This window comes from Eleutherodactylus coqui, chromosome 9, assembly GCF_035609145.1.
Source record: "Eleutherodactylus coqui strain aEleCoq1 chromosome 9, aEleCoq1.hap1, whole genome shotgun sequence".
NCBI lineage: Eukaryota > Metazoa > Chordata > Amphibia > Anura > Eleutherodactylidae > Eleutherodactylus > Eleutherodactylus coqui.
The window spans coordinates 15,223,806-15,244,288 of record NC_089845.1 but is presented as its reverse complement, the minus strand read 5'-3'; the positions used below and the strand labels follow the sequence as shown (position 1 = coordinate 15,244,288).

At 45.2% G+C, this 20,483-nt stretch overlaps 1 protein-coding gene across 4 annotated transcripts in view; it reads left to right on the top strand.

Annotated features, from left to right (window-relative positions):
• Window positions 1-20,483, top strand: part of COL15A1 (collagen type XV alpha 1 chain) — a 638,286-nt gene that overhangs the window by 166,241 nt on the left and 451,562 nt on the right. For all 4 annotated transcript variants that reach the window (XM_066579143.1, XM_066579144.1, XM_066579146.1 and 1 more), the window contains exon 5: window positions 8,399-8,488. In XM_066579143.1, the coding sequence (XP_066435240.1) occupies window positions 8,399-8,488 (90 nt within the window). The remainder of the gene's footprint in view (window positions 1-8,398; window positions 8,489-20,483) is intronic.

The following is a 20,483-nucleotide window of genomic DNA, read 5'->3' as shown; positions in this document are numbered from 1 at the left end:
TCTTTGTGCGTATTTGCGCACCAAAGGCTCAATGAGAGTCTATGGGTGGTTGCAAATGTGCACCCTTTATAGATGCATATTTGCGCATTACACTGCACAACTTCATAGAAAAACCAACACACCGGGAACTAATTAGGCTGCACATCCCTTTTAATCACAGCATTGGTGTGACCTGCACCCTTCGGCACAAAAAGTACAGTAAAATACACTAAAATGCATTAAAAGTAAAGGGGTCACAACTTAATTATTTAATTCTAAGAGAAAAAGTAAATTACCCCTATGTAATGTACCTAATCTAATTCTCCAACTTACCATTGTCGCACAAATGTGAAATTTGGCATGGCCATTCTTTAGGTCGTAAATAGGAGAAGAAAAGGGGTCATAACTTGATTATTCAATTCTAAGTGCAAAAATAAGTGACCACCTATGTAAAGTCCGTGAATTCACCAACAGTGTCCGCTGGTGGCACATGTATTTAGCAACTAATGACATTAATAAACATTTTAGCCAAAAGAAATATTACTGAAGATTGTGCAGCGCCTCATGATCTAATTTTTGACAAACTAATGATTTGGGACCACTGGAAATGGCGCATTAACATCAGTTATTATATAGAAGAATTAAATAACTTTAAAAAGCCCAATTTTTAATAACCAATTCCTGCGCTTATATTGCCGTGCAACACACGGGTATATCACCTAGTCTCTAATAAAGAAGACTAACAAGTTAAATTTATGCTAAGTCCGGTGATTTTTAGCCACCCGACTTCAATATATTGGTCTTAAAGGACTTTATATTCTTTGGTTGGTTAGCAAATAAACTGAATCTTTTGTAATTTTCACAAGTCAGTATAAGTAATCTGTGATTCTCTGAGCAGCTTGTATTAACCCTTAATTTGGAATAGGATGAATATACCTGTAGTGCTACATTGCGCTAACAGTATGCACGTGCTATCTGATTGCAGTGCGGAGGTATCATCCCATCACGGTGTGACAGTAACCTAGTAAGTTAGCCCCAAAAAACAATTATCCATGGAAGAACAAAGGGAATTTATTCAGAGAACATCGGGTGGTGTGTTCTCTGAATAGAGCTCCCAGTGGAGTAGTAGTTTTATGCAAAATGATCACTCAAAAGCCGCATGTTTACAAGACCTGTAATGATGTCACAGTCATGTGATCAGTCACCAGTGCTCTGAGATCCACCCCTGATCATATGACAGTGACGTTATCACAGGTGGTAAACCAGCAGAGCCGGACAGAAACTGCGTGCAGCCCTGGTGACTGATCACATGAAATCTCTTATTCAGTACACAGGGATGCAGGACCTGTGATGCTGTGATGACGTCACCATCATGTGATCAGGAGCGGAGCTCAAAGGCCCAGCTATTGATCACATGACGGTGACATCATCACATGTAACTCACACAGTCACTTTTGGACAAGGGGTATTTGTATTTTGCTGCGGAATAAGTTGGCGCTATAAATAAAATAAAATATAAAATAAAGCGCTGCGGAATAAGTTGGCACTATACAAATAAAGATTATTATTTATTATTTTGATAATTTAAAATACAGTCTTAACAATAACAAATGGCCCTTTGAAAGCAAATGCAATGCTGATGTGGTCCTGTGAAAATTAGTTTGACATCTTTGTTCTAGATCAGTAATTCCCAACTGGGGTGCCGTGGCTCTCTGGCTGGAAATCACGTCTGTACTGTTGTACCTTGACGCGGTGGCATAGCAAGGTAGGTGCGGGAGGGGCACTGCCCCCTAGCGCTGGTTAACGCCCCCCCCCCGGCAGTCCTGTCATGAGGGGACACATAGACCCAGCAGCTTCTGGGACATCCTATGATGTCATGTGATACCCTGTGTGGGAGGAGTCAGCGATCACATGATCACCACGGGGGAGCTCAGTAAATGTAGGACTCTGCTGTGTTCTGTGTGTGTGTGCTAGAGCTGTGGGGGTCAGGATGGATGGATGGAGTGAGTGGAGCTTTAGGGGTCAGGATGGATGGATGGAGTGAGTGAGTAGACCTGTGTGGGGGAACAAGGGGCGTCCTGTGGAGTGGTTAAGAACGAGGGGTGATCTGTTTGATAGGGAGTAGTGGGAGGAGACTGAGGGGCGATTTGGGTGATGGGGAGTTGTGGGAGGAGAAAGAGGGACGATCTGTGTGATGGGAAGTGGGGGGACGAGGGGTGTTCTGTGTGATGGGAGTGGGGGATATGAGGGGAACAAGGGGTGTCCTGTGTGATGGGGAGTGGGAGGGGAACAAGGGGTGTCCTGTGTGATGGGGAGTGGGAGGGGAACAAGGGGTGTCCTGTGTGATGGGGAGTGGGAGGGGGACAAGGGGTTCCTGTGTGATGGGGAGAGGGACAAGGGGTGTCCTGTGTGATGGGAAGTGTGGGGGGGGCAAGGGGTGTTCTGTGTGATGGGGAGTGTGGGGGGGGCAAGGGGTGTTCTCTGTGATGGGGAGTGTGGGGGGGCAAGGGGTGTTCTGTGTGATGGGGAGTCGGGGGGGGGGGGGGGCAAGGGGTGTTCTGTGTGGGGAGTGTGGGGGGGGCGAGGAGTGTTCTGTGTGATGGGGAGTGTGGGGGGGGGGGGCGAGGAGTGTTCTGTGTGATGGGGAGTGTGGGGGGGGCGAGGAGTGTTTTGTGTGATGGGGAGTGTGGGGGGCAAGGGGTGTTCTGTGTGATGGGGAGTGTGAGGGGGGGGGGCAAAGGGTGTTCTGTGTGGGGAGTGTGGTGGGGCGAGGAGTGTTCTGTGTGATGGGGAGTGTGGGGGGGGCAAGGGGTGTTCTGTGTGATGGGGAGTGTGGGGGGGACAAGGGGTGTTCTGTGTGATGGGGAGTGTTGGGGGGGCAAGGGATGTTCTGTGTGATGGGGAGTGTGGGGGGCAAGGAGTGTTCTGTGTGATGGGGAGTGTGGGGGGGGCAAGGGGTGTTCTGTGTGATGCGGAGTGGAGGGGCAAGGAGTGTTCTGTGTGATGTGGAGTGGAGGGGCAAGGGGTGTTCTGTGTGATGGGGAGTGTGGGCGGGGGCAAGGGGTGTCCTGTGTGATGGGGAGTGTGGGCGGGGGCAAGGGGTGTTCTGTGTGATGGGGAGTGTGGGCGGGGGCAAGGGGTGTCCTGTGTGATGGGGAGTGTGGGGGGGGGGGCAAGGGGTGTTCTGTGTGATGTGGTGTGTGGGGGCAAGGCGTGTTCTGTGTGATGTGGATTGGGGGGGCAAGGGGTGTTCTGTGTGATGGGGAGTGTGTGGGGGCAAGGAGTGTTCTGTGTGATGGGGAGTGTGGGGGGGGGCAAGTGGTCTGTGTGATGGGGAGTGGGGGGGGCAAGGAGTATTCTGTGTGATGGGGAGTGTGTGTGTGTGTGGGGGGGCAAGGGGTGTTCTGTGTGATGGGGAGTGTGTGTGGGGGGGGCAAGGGGTATTCTGTGTGATGGGGAGTGTGTGTGTGTGTGGGGGGGGGCAAGGAATGTTCTGTGTGATGGGGAGTGTGTGTGTGGGGGGGCAAGGAGTGTTCTGTGTGATGGGAAGTGTGTGTGTGGGGGGGGGGGGGGCAAGGAGTGTTCTGTGTGATGGGGAGTGTGTGGGGGGGGGGCAAGGGGTGTTCTGTGTGATGGGGAGTGTGTGTATGTGTGTGGGGCAAGGGGTGTTCTGTGTGATAGAGAGTGTGTGTGGGGGGGGGTCAAGGGGTGTCCTGTGTGATGGGGAGTGTGTGGGGGCAAGGGGTGTTCTGTGTGATGGGGAGTGTGGGGGGGGGCAAGGGGTGTTCTGTGTGATGGGGAGTGTGGGAGGGGGCAAGGGGTGTTCTGTGTGATGGGGGGGCACAGGGTGTTCTGTGTGATGGGGAGTGGGGGGGCAAGGGGTGTTCTGTGTGATGGGGAGTGTGTGGGGGGGGGGCAAGGGGTGTTCTGTGTGATGGGAAGTGTGTGTGGGGGGGGGCAAGGGGTGTTCTGTGTGATGGGGAGTGTGGGAGGGGGCAGGGGGTGTTCTGTGTGATGGGGAGTGGGGGGAACAAGGGGTGTTCTGTGTGATGGGTAGTGGGGGGGGACAAGGGGCGTCGTGTGGAGTGGTTGAGAACGAGGGGTGATCTGTATGATGGGGAGTTGTGGGAGGAGAATGAGGGGCGATCTGTGTGATGGGAGTGGGGGGAGGACAACTAAGAACGTTCTGTGAGATAGTATCGTAATTATGCCGACCCGCAGAAAAATGTATATTGCCATTTATGCTGTGTGATTAGTGTCGTAAAAAAAATGGCAGAATTGATGTGTTTTCTCTCCCAGCCCTCAAAAAAAGTGAATAAAAGTTTTTCAAAACATTTTATGTACACACAAAAGATACCAATAAAAACTACAGTTTGCCACGCAGAAAACAAGCCCTCATACCGGCAGGTTGACGGAAAATTATAAAAGTTATGGCTTTTAAAAAGTGGAGATGTGAAACCCCCAAAAATTATTGCATTCTTATAGCCAAAATAAGCCGTGTCCTTAATGGGTTAAAGAGCAGAAGGAGGGCATTGTTAGTGTGCGGCTGTTTTGGGAAACCATGTAGCCAAACATGTCCGTTCAGATTCTGCAGAGACGAATGGTGGCTGGAAAAAGCCCTAAAGGTGGTCTGGGCTAGCTAGAGATGAAAACTGAAAGTAACCGTCACCAGCGATCACTGTAGGTAACTGCACTGTAATCACTATTAGCGAGCCAGCACCTGACTTCACTATTAGGCCTTAGTCACACGGGCGTTTTTTCACGCGATTTGCGGATCGCATGACGGATGCGCATCCGCAAATCGCGTGACCGGTGCGCGCAAGTCGCCCGCAAATCGCCCGAAAATCTGCTCCTAGCCACGTTTCATTAGAAACGGGCCGGAGCTGTCCAGCGCATTGCATTCAATGGAGACGGCAATAGAGCCGGCTCCATTTAAAGCAATGCGCTGCGGGCGAGCCCGGGATGAATTGTCGGGAAGGGCTTAAATATATAAGCCCTTCCCTGCAATTCATCCTAAAATGTGTAAAAATAAAAAATATATATATACTCACCTTCTCCCGGCAGCCGGAGCTCCGCGCGGCCGTCCTGCAGTGGGTGTGAAGGGGGTGAGAGTCAGACCTGCCCCCTGATTGGCTCAGCGCTGAGCCAATCAGAGGCATGTCTCACTCACACCCATTCATGAATTCATGAATGGATGTGAGTCAGACCTGCCCCTGATTGGCTCAGCGCTGAGAAGCAGCAGTCACTCACCCATTCATGAATTCATGAATGGGTGTGTGAGTGAAACCTGCCTCTGATTGGTCAGGGCTGTGACCAATCAGAGGCAGATCATTCAGCAGGCGGGGATTTTAAAGCCCCGCCGGCTGAATAGTGCCGAGAAGCAGTTCAGGAGAACTGACAGCGGCCGCGGTGAGTATACAATTTTTTTTTATTTTAACACATTTTAGGATGAATTGCAGGGAAGGGCTTATATATTTAAGCCCTTCCCGACAATTCACCCCGCGCACGCCGGCAGCCCATTGCTTTCAATGGAGCGGCTGTATTGCCGGCTCCATTGAATTCAATGGGCAAACATCGTTCTTCTCTGTCACAGCTGTTACAATGATTTGTCTTCTATATGTTCTTAATGGGGTCGGCGCTGCTGCCGCCGGCCCCATTGAGCGCATATAGAGAAGAGAACAGGAATCGCAGATCGCACATAGGTGCAACCTGCGATTTCTGTTCTATAATTTATCGGACGAGCGCATAAAAAGCGCTCATGTGTCCGATACCATTGCAAAGCAATGGTTTTATAAAATCGCCGGACACATGCGCAAATCGCGGCTAAAAACGCCCGTCTGATCAAGGCCTTAGAGGTATGCTAGAACTGAGCCGCTCTATTGGTGTCTAAGGGCTTAATGCCACAGCTGTAAGTGTATAAAGCTGTGGGAGACCAGCATCTCACACATTTTTCAGCCATGACCGCTTCCGGCAGGGACCGCATATGGCTTTGTGTGGCACTGCGCATGCATAGTCGGATTTTTTTTTTAAATTCCCCACTCTGTTTAGAGTGACAATGCATATGGAAACAATGTATTGGGTATGGGCAGCGTACCATATGCAGCCCATACAAGTGTATAGGGTTCACGTTGCGTGGTACGCAGAAAAAGAGAGCATGCTGGGATTTATTTCTCTTGCATATATCTGCACGCAGTCCATTGACTTTCATTGACTCCATTCACTGCGCACCACGTGTATGTGCACAACACACGCATGATACGTGGTGAAAACCCGGTCGTGGACATGAGCCCTAACGTTATAAAAGTTAGCTTATCTTGTCTCTATTGTATATATTGTTGTTATGCTGTCTCCAATGTATGTGTGCCTGTGTATATATATTATATTTATATAAATTATCTTTTTCTTTCTTGGGGAAGCAAAGCATGCCTTGAGGCTTGTGTTCTGGATGTTTTAAAGCTCTGCTAAAACCCCTGATTACTAATGATCCATTGATGGGTCATTTAAAATAAACCAGTAATGTAGCTAAAAGTGATATACAAGGAGTAGCCGTGAAAAGGAGTGGGGGTTGCAGGGGTCTAGAAGGGGGCCAAAAGCTAAACCTTTGCACCCGGGCCCATGAGCCTCTAGCTACGCCCCTGCATGCCAATATTGTGGTGTTAATGTTTTCTGTACCATTTCTTACAGTTAACTATTTTTGTAATGGTCCTAGGCATTTTTTCATGGAAAACTACACCATGGTGGGGTCAACGCAGTTTTTACACCATCAATCAAACTAGATAGAACCCTCTGAGGTTTGAAAGAAGGCACTATGATTAAAAATGTATAAATCTATTACTATAATATGAAAAGCATATTTAACCCCTTCCCGCTCCAAGACATACATTTACGTCCTGTATCAGCAGCCTATGTATAAAGGGAAATCGCGGGGCGACCTCTCTGCATACAGCGCGGGCGTCAGCTGTTTACTACAGCTGACACCCGCGGGCAATAGCCGCGACCCTGTAAATGCCCCGAACAATGTTCGGGGGTCCTGCATGGCCCACCCGTGGTGAGATCGGGGAAGCCGTGCAGGTGTCATGGCAGCCGGGGGCCTTTTGAAAGGCTCCAGGGCTGCCTCAGCAGACTGCCTATTAAGCCATCCCCATGAGATGGCTTGATAGACTGCCTGTCAAATGGCAGTATCACGTAACGCTATAAAAGTTTAAATCACCCGCCTTTTGCCATATCTATTATTAAAAAATCAAAATAAAATACATGTTTGGTATCGCCACGTCCGTAAAAGTCCGATCTATCAAAGTAGTGCATTATTTTTTTCGTGTAGTGAACGTTGTCTGGAAAAAAAATAAAGAACGCCAGAAATGCACTTTTTCAGTCACCCTGTCTCCCAGAAAAAAACGCAATAAAAATCGATCAAAAAGTCATTTGTATTCTGAATTGTCACTATCGAAAACTACAGGACATCCCGCAAAAAATGAGCCCTCACCCAACTATGTCCATGGAAAAATTTAAAAGTTATTGTGCGCACAGGATGACGGCAGAAAAGAATTGAAAAAAAATAAATGTCTTTGAAAAAAAAAAGTAGTACAGTAAAAAAAACTATACAAGTTTGGTATCGTAGCAATCGTACTGACCCATAAAATAAAGTTCATGTCGCTTGTGTTGAAGTTTGTGCGCCGTAGAAATAGGACGCACTGAAAGATGGTGGAATGTCCGTTTTTTTAATTTTACTCCACTTATAATTTTTTGAAAGTTTTTCAGTACATTATATGGTACTTTAAATAGCACCATTAAAAACTACAACTTGTCCCCCAAAAAACAAGCCCTCATACAGCGACGTCGGTGGATAAATAACGGAGTTATGATTTTATTTAGGGGGAGGAAAAAAAGAAAATGGGGGGGAAAAAAAGGGCGGCGTCATTAAGGGGTTAAGAGCCCATCATATTATTTACCTTCTTATTCTGCATGAAAGCAGAAAGGAAGAACTCCCAGAAACCCCCACGCACTGGTGTCGCTTTCCTCTCTTTGGCTTTTGGCTCAAGGCACCCTGAGATGACGGATGTCAGATAACCAGCTTTAAAGAATACACAAGCTTCTCTTTTGCAGAATGTTTTTGGTTCTGTATGTGCGTCTGCAGGAGAGTAGCAACTGTGTATTGTGAGAAACTAGTGTAATGAAAGGTCTGAGTAGACCCTTGTAGGAGCAAACCATTCCATGTACCTTGCATGCATAGTCTGTGACATCATAAATACCCTCTTACAGTCCCTGTGATTCATCCCGGCCGACCTAGTCGCCTCCTCCCCGATCCCTGCTAAATGAGAAGCATTGGCATCACATTCATTGTTCACATGACTGCAGCAGCCAATCGCTGGCCTCAGTGATCATTGCTGATTAACATCCTTTAAATTTTTTATTTGAACAGGCCTCAGGAGAAAGCAGCGGTGATGAGAGCATAAGAGAGCAAGTTAGAGCGTCGGAAGCTCATGAGTCCCTTTCTCTAACGCCAGCATTGGTGAGTAATGGTTTATTCCCATGTTGCGGATAAGTTATGGCTTTTATCGCAATTACTGCAAAATATGTCAGAAACAAATAGATGGATAGATATGAGATGGATAAAGGGGATAGGTAGTAGTGAGACGGATAGGTAGTAGTGAGACGGATAGGTAGTAGTGAGACGGATAGCTAGTAGTGAGACGGATAGCTAGTAGTGAGACGGATAGCTAGTAGTGAGACGGATAGCTAGTAGTGAGACGGATAGCTAGTAGTGAGACGGATAGCTAGTAGTGAGACGGATAGCTAGTAGTGAGACGGATAGCTAGTAGTGAGACGGATAGCTAGTAGTGAGACGGATAGCTAGTAGTGAGACGGATAGCTAGTAGTGAGACGGATAGCTAGTAGTGAGACGGATAGCTAGTAGTGAGACGGATAGCTAGTAGTGAGACGGATAGCTAGTAGTGAGACGGATAGCTAGTAGTGAGACGGATAGCTAGTAGTGAGACGGATAGCTAGTAGTGAGACGGATAGCTAGTAGTGAGACGGATAGCTAGTAGTGAGACGGATAGCTAGTAGTGAGACGGATAGCTAGTAGTGAGACGGATAGCTAGTAGTGAGACGGATAGCTAGTAGTGAGACGGATAGCTAGTAGTGAGACGGATAGCTAGTAGTGAGACGGATAGCTAGTAGTGAGACGGATAGCTAGTAGTGAGACGGATAGCTAGTAGTGAGACGGATAGCTAGTTGTGAGACGGATAGGTAGTTGTGAGACGGATAGGTAGTTGTGAGACGGATAGGTAGTTGTGAGACGGATAGGTAGTTGTGAGACGGATAGGTAGTTGTGAGACGGATAGGTAGTTGTGAGACGGATAGGTAGTTGTGAGACGGATAGGTAGTTGTGAGACGGATAGGTAGTTGTGAGACGGATAGGTAGTTGTGAGACGGATAGATATGGGATAGATATGAGACAGATAGATATGAGACAGATATGGGATAGATATGAGACAGATAGATATGGGATAGATATGAGATAGATAGATAAAGAGAACAATAATCCGCACCAACAAACATGAAATCGATATGTCAATCATATAATGAAGTGAAAAGTGAACTCACCTGGTGCCAAACGGGAACCCCATATACCAACAGGGTGTCCCGGCGTCACCGGAAGTCCTAATGGCTGGTACTTGGAGTCCTGCAAGGATACTATAGGATCCAATCAGCAGCAGAAAAAGAGAAAATAGTACCCCAAATATGGATGACCAAGTGGGGAAAAAAATGTACCAACCGAATATTCAGTTTTTTTTGTAGGCTCCTCAGTGAAATAAAGTATTCTCCAGGATTTTCTTATAGTGATGCCAACATTTTTTAATAAAAAGACCAAAATGACAGATCGAGGTAACAATAAATGTTACCCCACAATAAGATGCAACGCGTTACGGCGTTCTAAATAATGCCTTTTTCAACCATAAATATTCTTACATATAATATATTTCTTCCTATATATATCGTATGACTCATGTAACTCACGCCAGGAAGCAGACACGCAAATTTGCATTCTATTTTTTCCACGCATGCGCAATGGGGCCGCGACTACGGCAAGCCGTTAGGTACATTGTGCGTGGTGACGTCAACACACGATCGACTAGCGCCCGGCGCGCTGCATTCTCGTCAGCGGCTTTACACGGTAAGTTACACGAGACATACAATATATATAGGAGGATTACACAGACAGATATGAGACAGACAGACAGATAGATATGAAATTGATTGATTCATTGATAGGAGATAGTAGTGAGATAAATAGTCAGATAGTGAGACAGATAGATAGATATGTGATAGAAAGAGAGGAGATAGATAGATGGACAAACAGATAGTGAGATAGATAGATATTGGTCCAATGTAATGAAAAAACAAAATCTGAACCCGGAAGTGAAGTCGGTCGGTCAGGGTGAACGCCGTAGAGGATGATACATGTGAGTTGACATAATAATATAAAAGTTAGTAATAATTCTGTGACTGTGTTTTGCTTGAAAAAGTCACGGTGTGCGAAGAAACACGTTGCAAAAGGTTTTCTCAATTGCTAAAGGATCCGAACATCTTTTTTCTTTTGAGTGCTGGATTTTCTTTTTCCATTACATTGGGCCATTAGCCTTGTTGTGCCTGCACTTTGGAGCAGGCACAGTATATATTCAGCAGCTCTCCTGCAGCCACAGGATAAGAAAGAAGATAGGATCCTCGTTATAGATTTATCACATGCCTACTGGGATGTGGAGGTGCTAGCGGTGGATGCCAGGAAGATACCCCGCTAGATACTGGGTAAGTCCCGTTCATTTTATTTCTGTTTACATAATTACACCATTCTGGTTGTGGAGAGCTGTCCTGATTGATAGATTGACAGATATGAGACAGACAGACTGATTTATAGATAGACTGATAGATGGATATGAGATAAATAGATAGTGAGACAGATATTGACACAGATATGAGACAGATGGATATGAAACAGATATATAGATAGAAACATAAATGGATATGAGACAGACAGACAGGAAGAGTTGGAAGGGTCCTCCGGCTCATCTGGTCCAACCCCCTGCTCAACACAGGATTCACTAAATCACCCCAGGCAAATATTTGTCCAGCCTTTGTTTGAACACTTCCATGGAAGGAGAACTCACCCCCTTCCCGTGGTAACGTGTTCCACTCATTGATCACCCTCACTGTCAGAAAGTTTTTTTTCTAATATCTAATTTGTGTCTGTTCCCTTTCAGTTTCATCCCATTGCTTCTAGTCTTTCCTTGTGCAAATGAGAATAGGGCTGATCCCTCTGCACTGTGACAGCCCTTCACATATTTGTAGACAGCTATTAAGCCTCCTCTCAGTGTTAGGACCGACGGCTCTCGGGGTCTCCGTGTCCGCACCACCGGTCCTATCACCCGAGCTGATCATAGTAACATAGTAACATAGTAACATAGTAACATAGTATGTAAGGCCGAATGAAGACATTGTCCATCTAGTCCAGCCTGTCTATCCTACTGTGTTGATCCAGAGGAAGGCAAAAAACCCCAAGGCCAGAAGTCAATTAGCCCTTTTGGGGAAAAAATTCCTTCCCGACTCCCTAATGGCAATCAGACTGTTCCCTGGATCGGGTGCGGCGCAGGGGAGCTCCGGTCTTGGTGACCTCCCCTGGCCATCGGGGTCCCGGACACTGGCTCTGGGCACATGCTCCTGTGCTCAGGGGGCAGCGCCTGGGTAATCGAGTTGCTGGGGATGCCGTCCCTGTTGCCATGACATCCTGATTAGCATGATCTGCACTTGCTGCTGGATGTCTGGGTCTCCGCACTCGCTGCCTTATGTCTGGGTCTGGTTGCTGGCAGGCCCCTGCACTAATTAGCTGCTAGGGCGGGAGTTCTGACAGCATTTAAACGTGCCTGTTTCCTTCCAGCATTGCCAGTGTATGTTTGTCTCCAGGCTACACCCGCATAATTGGATTGCGCTCCCGGCTCTTGACCCTCGGACTTCGGACCTGACCTTGCTTTGCCTGACCCCTTTGTACCTTGTACCCTCCAAGTGCTGACTCAGACTCTCTGACTCTCCTCTGTGTTTGTTTGTTTCCAGTGTTTGTCTGTATCGGTCCCTGTGCCCTGCTTCCCTAGTGAGTGTAGGGACCGTCGCCCAGTTGTCGCCCTGGGGCTTAGCCCAGGGGGGCAAGTAGGTAGTGACAGGGGTAGTGGGTTGTTTTCAGGGAATCCCATACCCGGACCCCAGGTCCCTGACAGGCTTCTTTTTTGCAAGCTAAACATTCCCAGATCCTTTAACCATTGTTCATAGGACCTGATTTGCAGACCGCTCACCATCTTGGTTACTCTTCTCTGAACTTGCTCCAGTTTGTCTGTCTTTTGGGGTGCCCAGAACTGGACACAGTATTTCAGATGAGGTCTCACTAAGGAAGCGTAGAGTGGGATAATGCCTCACGTGATCTAGACTCTATGCTTCTCTTATTACATCCCAGAATTGTGTTTGCCTTTTTGGCTGCTGCATCACATTGTTGACTCATGTTCAGTCTATGGTCTATAAGTATACTCAAGTCTTTTTCACATGTGCTGCTTAACCCAATTCCTCCCATTTTGTATGTGCTTTTTCATTTTTTTTTTCCAGATGCAGGACTTTGCATTTCTCCTTGTTAAATACCATTCTATTAGTTGCCACCCACTGTTTAAGCTTTTCTAGATTTTTTTTGAATACCCTCTCTCTCTCTCTCTCTTCCCTAGTGTTAGCTATCCCTCCTAGCTTTCTGTTGTCAGCATATTTGATCAGTTTCCCATTAATTCCCTCCTCCAGATCATTTATAAAAATGTTGAACAACACTGGGCCTCGGAGCCTTGTGGTACCCCACTTGATACATTCTTCCACTTAAATGTGTAGCCATTTATGACCACTCTTTGAGTACAATCACTCAGCCAGTTCTTAATCCACCTCACAGTTGCCTTGTCAATCCCATATTTGGTCATTTTTTCAATAAGTATGGTATGAGATACTTTGTCAAATGCTTTACTAAAGTCAAGATTTACTATATCCACTGCATTTACCTGATCAAATTATTTTTTTTTATGATCGCAGGAATAGAAAACGCATCAATTCTGCCATAGATTTTTTTTTTTTACAGCGTTAATCATGCAGCATAAATGACAAAATACATTTTTTCTACGGGCTGGTACGATTACAACGATACCAAAATACTTATAGATTTTTTAGGTTTTTCCCCTTTTTTGGAAATCTTTTTTTTTTCTATATCGCTGCATTCAAAGTCCTGTAACTTTTTTATTTTTCTATGTACGGAGCTCTATGAGGGCTTATGTTTTGTGAGACGAGCTGGTGTTTTTATTGGTACCATTTTGGGGTACATATGGCTTTTTTGATCACTTTTATTGCGTTTTTAGTAAGGCAAAATGCTAAAAATGAGCATTTTGCCTGGGTTTTTAAGCGTTTTTTTTACGCTTTTTGCCATACAAAATAAAAAGCATAGTCAACTTTTTGTACACATCGTTACGGACGCGACAATACCAAATATGTGCCATTTTAATTTTTTTTACCTTTTTTATGCTAATATTAGAAAAAACACAAAAAAGGTTCCCCTGCTCCCCGCCGCAACTCACCTGTCAGCTGCGGCGGCTCCCGAATCTTCAGGGACGAGCAGGGAGATACTCGTCTAAAGCACATTACTCGAGCGAGTAGTGCCTTAGCGAGTATACTCGCTCATCCCTATTAAATACCCATGGTATCATTGACCTTAGGCCGGTCTCACATGACAGGATAGAAATTGCGGATTCTGCATGCGTTTGATATGCGGTAATATGCAGATCAGTCAAGTGCATTCGATTACACAATTCTGCTCACATTAGCAGGTCGGCATTATGTAATCCTCTCGCAGAAAACGAAATGCAGAGTGTTCTGTTTTACCACGAATATCTACGACATAGAGTCCATTGTGCACTATGGTCGCGGATGTATCCATAGCCCATATGCAACTACATTGTGTACAGGCTGCAGGCACGCATCATCGCTAAGCGACGGCATGGGAAATATTAACAGAAAAATGTGTATGGCACAGTACATTACAAGGCCGTATGCAGGACCACAGGCTGGGCTCACTGTGGATTCCACATGCATCCGTATGAGCCGGACATTCAGATCATTACCTGTAATACGTCATTTATAAGAAGCCCCCAGGAACCCTCGCCTTCCTGCAGTTTCAGGAGCAGCTTGTTGCTGGAAAGCAAGATCACAAGATAGAGATGGCCATTAACACTTCATCATTTTCATTTGTATGTAAAAGGGCCTCCACCAGCTATTTGCAGAGCCCAGCATGTGATTAATCACACGCCCAGCTGTGCACACAACTGCATTGTTCTCATCAAGAGTGTCTGCAGAATACAATGTTAACTGCTGGCTCCCCGCAGAGACAACAGGCTGCAGTCTACTGACAGATAAAGGTGTTTGCTTTATAAGCAGTAGCTGTACAATGGATTCACCTTAAAATCACCGTAAAAGTTTACCTTAAAATCATTGTTCAAAATGAAAAGCCTGATGCCCACATCTACATGTAACGATTATCTCTCAAATTCGGTCACTTGAACTATACCCTCAGCCCATACACAACTACATTGTGCAGGTACTGCGGGTACCTGCGTCACCTAAGCGACGGTGCGGGAAATTTAAAAAAAAAAAACTGTTTACTATGCATGACCGCCTGTGTGAGTACGCAGTCATGCACAGTATATTAGACCACCATACACATGACCACGGCAGGACTCACAGTTGGGATTCTCTGCGGGTCTCCGCAAGTGGATTCAACATCCGGCTGTGTGAGCCCGACATTATTCAGATCACTAACTGCAATACATAATTTACAACGTCCGCCTTCCTGCAGTTCCAAGAGCAGCTTCTTGAGTGCCTTCTGTGTGAGACCCCCGCACTTCAGCGAGCTTATGAAGCCTCACAAGGCACCACTTTTTACACCCTGTCCCTTCCACTAAAGTCAAGAAATACCCTCCAAAAAGCATGGGAGCAGGAGAGTTACTTGGTTTTATTGCCCATGTGCCCATCCCAACCAAACCACGTAATTACACCTGTCTTTGGACATACCACATAGTTTACATTACTTTTATTTAAGATTTAAGGAACGCCAAAAAAGGGCGTGCAGGGGAAGGGGGGGGGGGTAATTTTTAGGGAGTCAATTTTTATTCCGGACAAGTTAGCAATGGGGCCTGGAATTTATTCAGTTGTGCCCTGAAATCCAACGGGTGTTCCCTGCATTATAGGCCTAGCCATGTGTCCTGTAAGTAGCCTGGGGCCACAATTGGTATGTTTCTGAACACAGTACAAACAGGAGGATCCATTTTGGGGTGAAAGCCTTCATTCATGTGTGTGCTGTACAAAAAAACAAGTTTTTAAATTGACACAATTGCCAAAAAAAGAAAATTGTATTTTTTTCCTTCTGCTTTGCTTAGATTCAATTAAACTGTGGGGTCAAAATACGCAGTACACCCGTAGATGAATTCATTCAGGGGTCTAGTTTTCAAAAATGGGGTCATTTGTGGGGGTTCTCCATCGTTTTGGCAGCTCAAGGGCACTACAAGTGTGCTATGGGGCCTAAATCACCTTCAAGCAAAGTTTCAGTTCCCTGGCTGCTGCTTTTGGTTAGGGGCCCATCGTGCATAGAGACATAATATTAGGGCCACAATGGGTATGTTTCTGAACAGAGGACAAACGGGGGTATCCATTTGGGCTACAAGTCTTCATTCATGTATGTGTGTGCTGTACAAAAAAGTGTTTTTAAAATGACACAATTTGCAAAAAAATGAAAACCGTATTTTTTTTTCTTCTGTTTTGTTCAGATTCATTTAAAAACTGTGGGGTCAAAATATGCATTAGACCCCTAAATTAATTTGTTAAGGGGTCTAGTTTTTGGGGTGTAAATCCTCATTTTCATGTGCACTATAGAAAAAAAAAAGCTGCCTTTAAAATGACGTATTTACAAAGATTTGAAATTTATTTTTTTTCTTCTCTAAATTGCATTAATTCCTTAAAAAAACGGTGGGGGGAAAATACTCATAACACCCCTCAGTGAATACGTTAAAGGGCGTAGTTTTTTAAATTGAGTCATTTGTTGAGGGTATCTATCATTTTGACATGTATGAGCCTTTGCAATCTGGGCTTACTGCAGGAAAACAAAGTGTTCCTCAAAATGTTATAATCAATGTTAAATTTGTACGTCTCCTTAACGGTTAAAAAAAAAAAAAAAAAAAAAAGTTTTTCAAATGTGCGTCCAGAATAAAGTAAACAGATGAAAATATTTGTTATCAAAAATTTGTACATGTTTGCACATATTTGAGATACTGCAATTGAAAATGTAAAAAAAAGGTACTTTTTAAAAAATTTTCCCAGTTTTGGCGCTTTCAATAAATATGCATAAATTCTATCAGTCTATTTTTAACATCTAAATGTACAATATGTGGCAAGAAAACAATGTCAGAATCACTTGGATCTGCAAAACCTTTACAGAGTTATTCTATGTCAAAATGACACATGTCCAAAATTTGGCTCCGTCACAAAGGCGCAAACAGGCTTTGTCACAAAGGGGTTAAACTCCTCTATGGATTTTGCCATCACCACGTCCTCAGGTAGAGAGTTCCACAGTCTCACTGCTTTTACAGTAAAGAACCCCCTTCTGTGTTGGTGATTAAACCTGCTTTCTCTAGATGTAGTGGATGCCCTCTTGCTACCATCGCAGTCCTGGGTATAAACAGATCATGGAAGAGATCCCTGTATTGCCCCTAATGTATTTATACATAGTTATTTGATCACCCCTTAGCCGTCTTTTTTCCAGGGTAAATAATCCTAATTTGGATAGTCTCTCTGGGTATTCCAGTCCTCTCATTCCATTTATTAATTCAGTTGTCCTTCTTTGAACCCCCTCAAGCACTATAACATCTTTCCTGAGCACTGGTGACCAGAACTGTGCACAGTATTCCATGTCAGGCCTGACAAGTGCCTTATATAGTGGAAGAATAATGTTCTTGTCCCTCACCCCTATACCTCTTTTAATGCACCCCAAGACTTTATTAGCTTTTGCAGCAGCTGACTGGGATTGGTTGCTCCAGTTAAGTCTACAGTCCACTAGTACCCCCAGATCTTTTTCCAGATCACTTTTCCCTAGCAGTACCCCATTTAGTGTATATTGGTGGCATCCATTGTTCCTGCCCATGTGCATAACCTTACATTTTATCAATATTGAACTTCATTTGCCATTTTTCTCCCCAAGCCCCCAGCTTATCTCGGTCCGTTTGTAGCCGTACCTTGTCCTCCATTGTATTGAGTATCTTGTATAGTTTTGTGTCATCTGCAAATATTGATATTTTACTGTGCAGTCCTAGCAGCTCATTATTAAAAATATTTAACAGAATGGGGCCCAATACTGAAACCTGTGGCACCCCACTAGTAACGGCGGCCCAATCCAAGCTAGAGGCAGTACAACCGAGTACTAGAGCCTCCATGCCTGCCAATATTACATCTTGTATCCAAGCTAGAGGCGGTCCAAGAGGGAAGTTTTGCACAATAAAGTATCCTTTTGCTCTGATATTGTAATCACTTACTTATATCAAGATTACAATCACACAGAGAAAGTTTAATTTAATTCTGACAACTTCCAAGTGCTTGATCTTTTTTGACAATGAGTGTATATCTTTGCAGGTTCCCCGATATGACAACATTGTGGCCTCATGCACCATTACAATCAGTCACTCTATTGTATAAGAGAATTAAGTTACCAAGTCATTTATACTGTACAGTAAATGCTGTGAAAGATCTCAAATTGCAGTTTTTTTTGTTAATCTTGCCTGCACAAGAATGTAAAAAAAAAGTAATCAAAATATCATATGCTCCCAAAAATACTGTAGTATCAATGGATACTATAACTGATCTCTCAAAAAACAAGCCCTCATACAGCTCCATTGATGGAAAAATAAAAATGGTATGGCTCTTGGAATGCAACGATATAAAACAATTTTTACTAGTTATTACTATGCAAAAGTAGTAAAATATAAAGAAGCAAAAAAATGTCTAAGGCCCAATGTCCAAGACAAATTTGAATTGTGGAGTCTTCATGGCTTGATCTGCGGGTGATCTGCAATTAAAGCCACCCATAGGAAGACATTGGCGTCCACAGCTGAATTAAATCATAATATTCTTTATTTATATGGTTTCAACATATTTTGCAGAAATAAAAACAAGACCACAGTTGCATAAAGTAATCAATTGATGGAAACAGTAGGGGTGAGGGTCCTGCTCCAAGGAGGGCGGTGCAGTGCTGTGGAGAACTTTGTGGATGAGGGTAGTGAGTTTAAATTGTATTCTGTATTTGACGGGCAGCCAGTGCAGTGACTGGCACAGGGCAGAGGTGTCCGAGTAGCGGCTGGACAGAAAGATGAGCCTGTCTGCTGCCGGAAAATGAGCATTAAAGCATACAGATTTATTTTGCAGACCTTTTGGTCGAGAAAACAAATTGCAGTATGCTCCATTTTGCTGCAGTTCCCACCAGGTGGCTTCTATTGAAGTCAATGGAAGCTGTGGATGGACCATGGATTACGCAGGAAAGCAGGCAATTTAAGAAAAAAAATCTCTACTGCGCATGTCCCCTGCAGTCACTTCCGCTCACATCCGCATTGAAGATCCAGACAGGTAAGCACTGTCCTCGATCAGGGCAGGGTTGGATTCTGTTGCAGGCTCCTGAATACGGAATCCAACCCGCCAGTGGACATGAGCCTTATGCTATGGCCATAATCGTGAGGACACACAGAATAACCATATCCTGCTATTTATTCTGCAATATGCAATACATTACATGCTAATCAGAATACACAGTGAGGGCTATTAAGAGTATAAGCTGCCTGAAGAGCATTAGTGATCCTCTTGTGTAGTTCTGCTGGTACACTACAAACTAGTGGACAGGTCTGGTATGTGCAGTCTGTGCAGTGACAGCAAGGTGGAAGTAGAGGTGAAAGGATGCAGTGGGGGGAACGCTGATGTGCTGAAGAGGGGCCCTTAAAGAGAGGAGATAGGCATGCTTCACTGACACAAGATATCATCTCAACCTGGAAACTAGGTGGTTTGTTGAATGAAGTAACCAAACTACCCAATTTCCTATATGAGGTCATTATAGCAGGCTGACATGACCATTAATTGGGATACCACACGCCTGTTCTGTACTGAGAACTAGCAAGGATCCAGAAACAGTCTGTCTGCAAATGGGTGTCTTTTCCTTATGGAAGGGACTTTGGTTTGGCTTATATCCTTAGTTATGTTCCAATGTCTGTTAAAAGATCTGATATTGACTTACATAGAAGCTACCTCCTAATGTGCGGCGTTATGCCATATCTTGTTTGCATACGAGAATAATCGTCATTTATTTAGTGCTATCATATTCTACAGCACTTAAAGGTGTATTCCCATCAGAGCAAGTTATTCCCTATGTACGGGATGACTGTTTGTGGTGGAAATATGCCTTTACCAAATCAGAGGGAACATAAACAAAATTCAACATTAAACATAATACATTATGCATATAAAGTTGTTACATGAATGTTTTCTGAATTATTTTTTTTTTGTAATTGTATATTATACCTGGAGGTTGCACCTTGACCTTGTAGGGACAGAAAGCAAGAGACTTCAAAAGGCTCCTCCCGCCTCCCATTCTCCAGTGCTTCCTGTCCCTACAGGGACATGCAAGAGGAGCTCCCTCCAGGAGCCACAGGATGACAGCCGAGGGGACGGTCCACAGGGCTGCTTCCCCCGTCACCTTTTCTTCCAAGCAGGCTGACGGTAGGGATTGACTGTCCACAGGGCTGCTTCCTTTCTCATCTCCCTTCGGGGTGTCAGCGCGGTCCGGGAGTATGCGGTCCACAGGTCTGACCGCCCGGGGTTCACCACCGCAGCGGTCGGAGTGGCGGACCAGAGGTCCTTGAGTCCCCTCCTTCCTTTCCACAGCTCCGTGCAGCGTTTTTTCAGCCGGGTAGAGCGGCGGGCCATCGGCTCAGATGCCTCTCCTCCAGGCATGCCGGCGCGACCGCGCGCGACGTCGAGGGGTGGAGCCAATGACACGGCGTGACGCGGTGACGTCAGATGCCGTTGGCAGAGTCCGGAAGCGTCGGGAGATTTTAAAATGGAGACCACCTGGCAAGCTTCCACTGACAGCACACCTTCACAAAAGGATTCATCTGTCTATCTGGTTCTGTCTACACTATTCTGGCATCATGACTACAAAGGAATCAGAGATGGAAGCCCTGCAAACTAAGTGTGACTTGCTGTAGGGATGTTATGCTTAGGAATTTAGCATTGTGTGTGGGTTTCTTCCCTTATGTGCATGCATATATCGTTGCAGCACAGGGAATCCACCCGGTCTAAACAGGACCTTAAGAAAAGACACAGGAAATGCGCCCTGTGTCTTAAAAAACTGG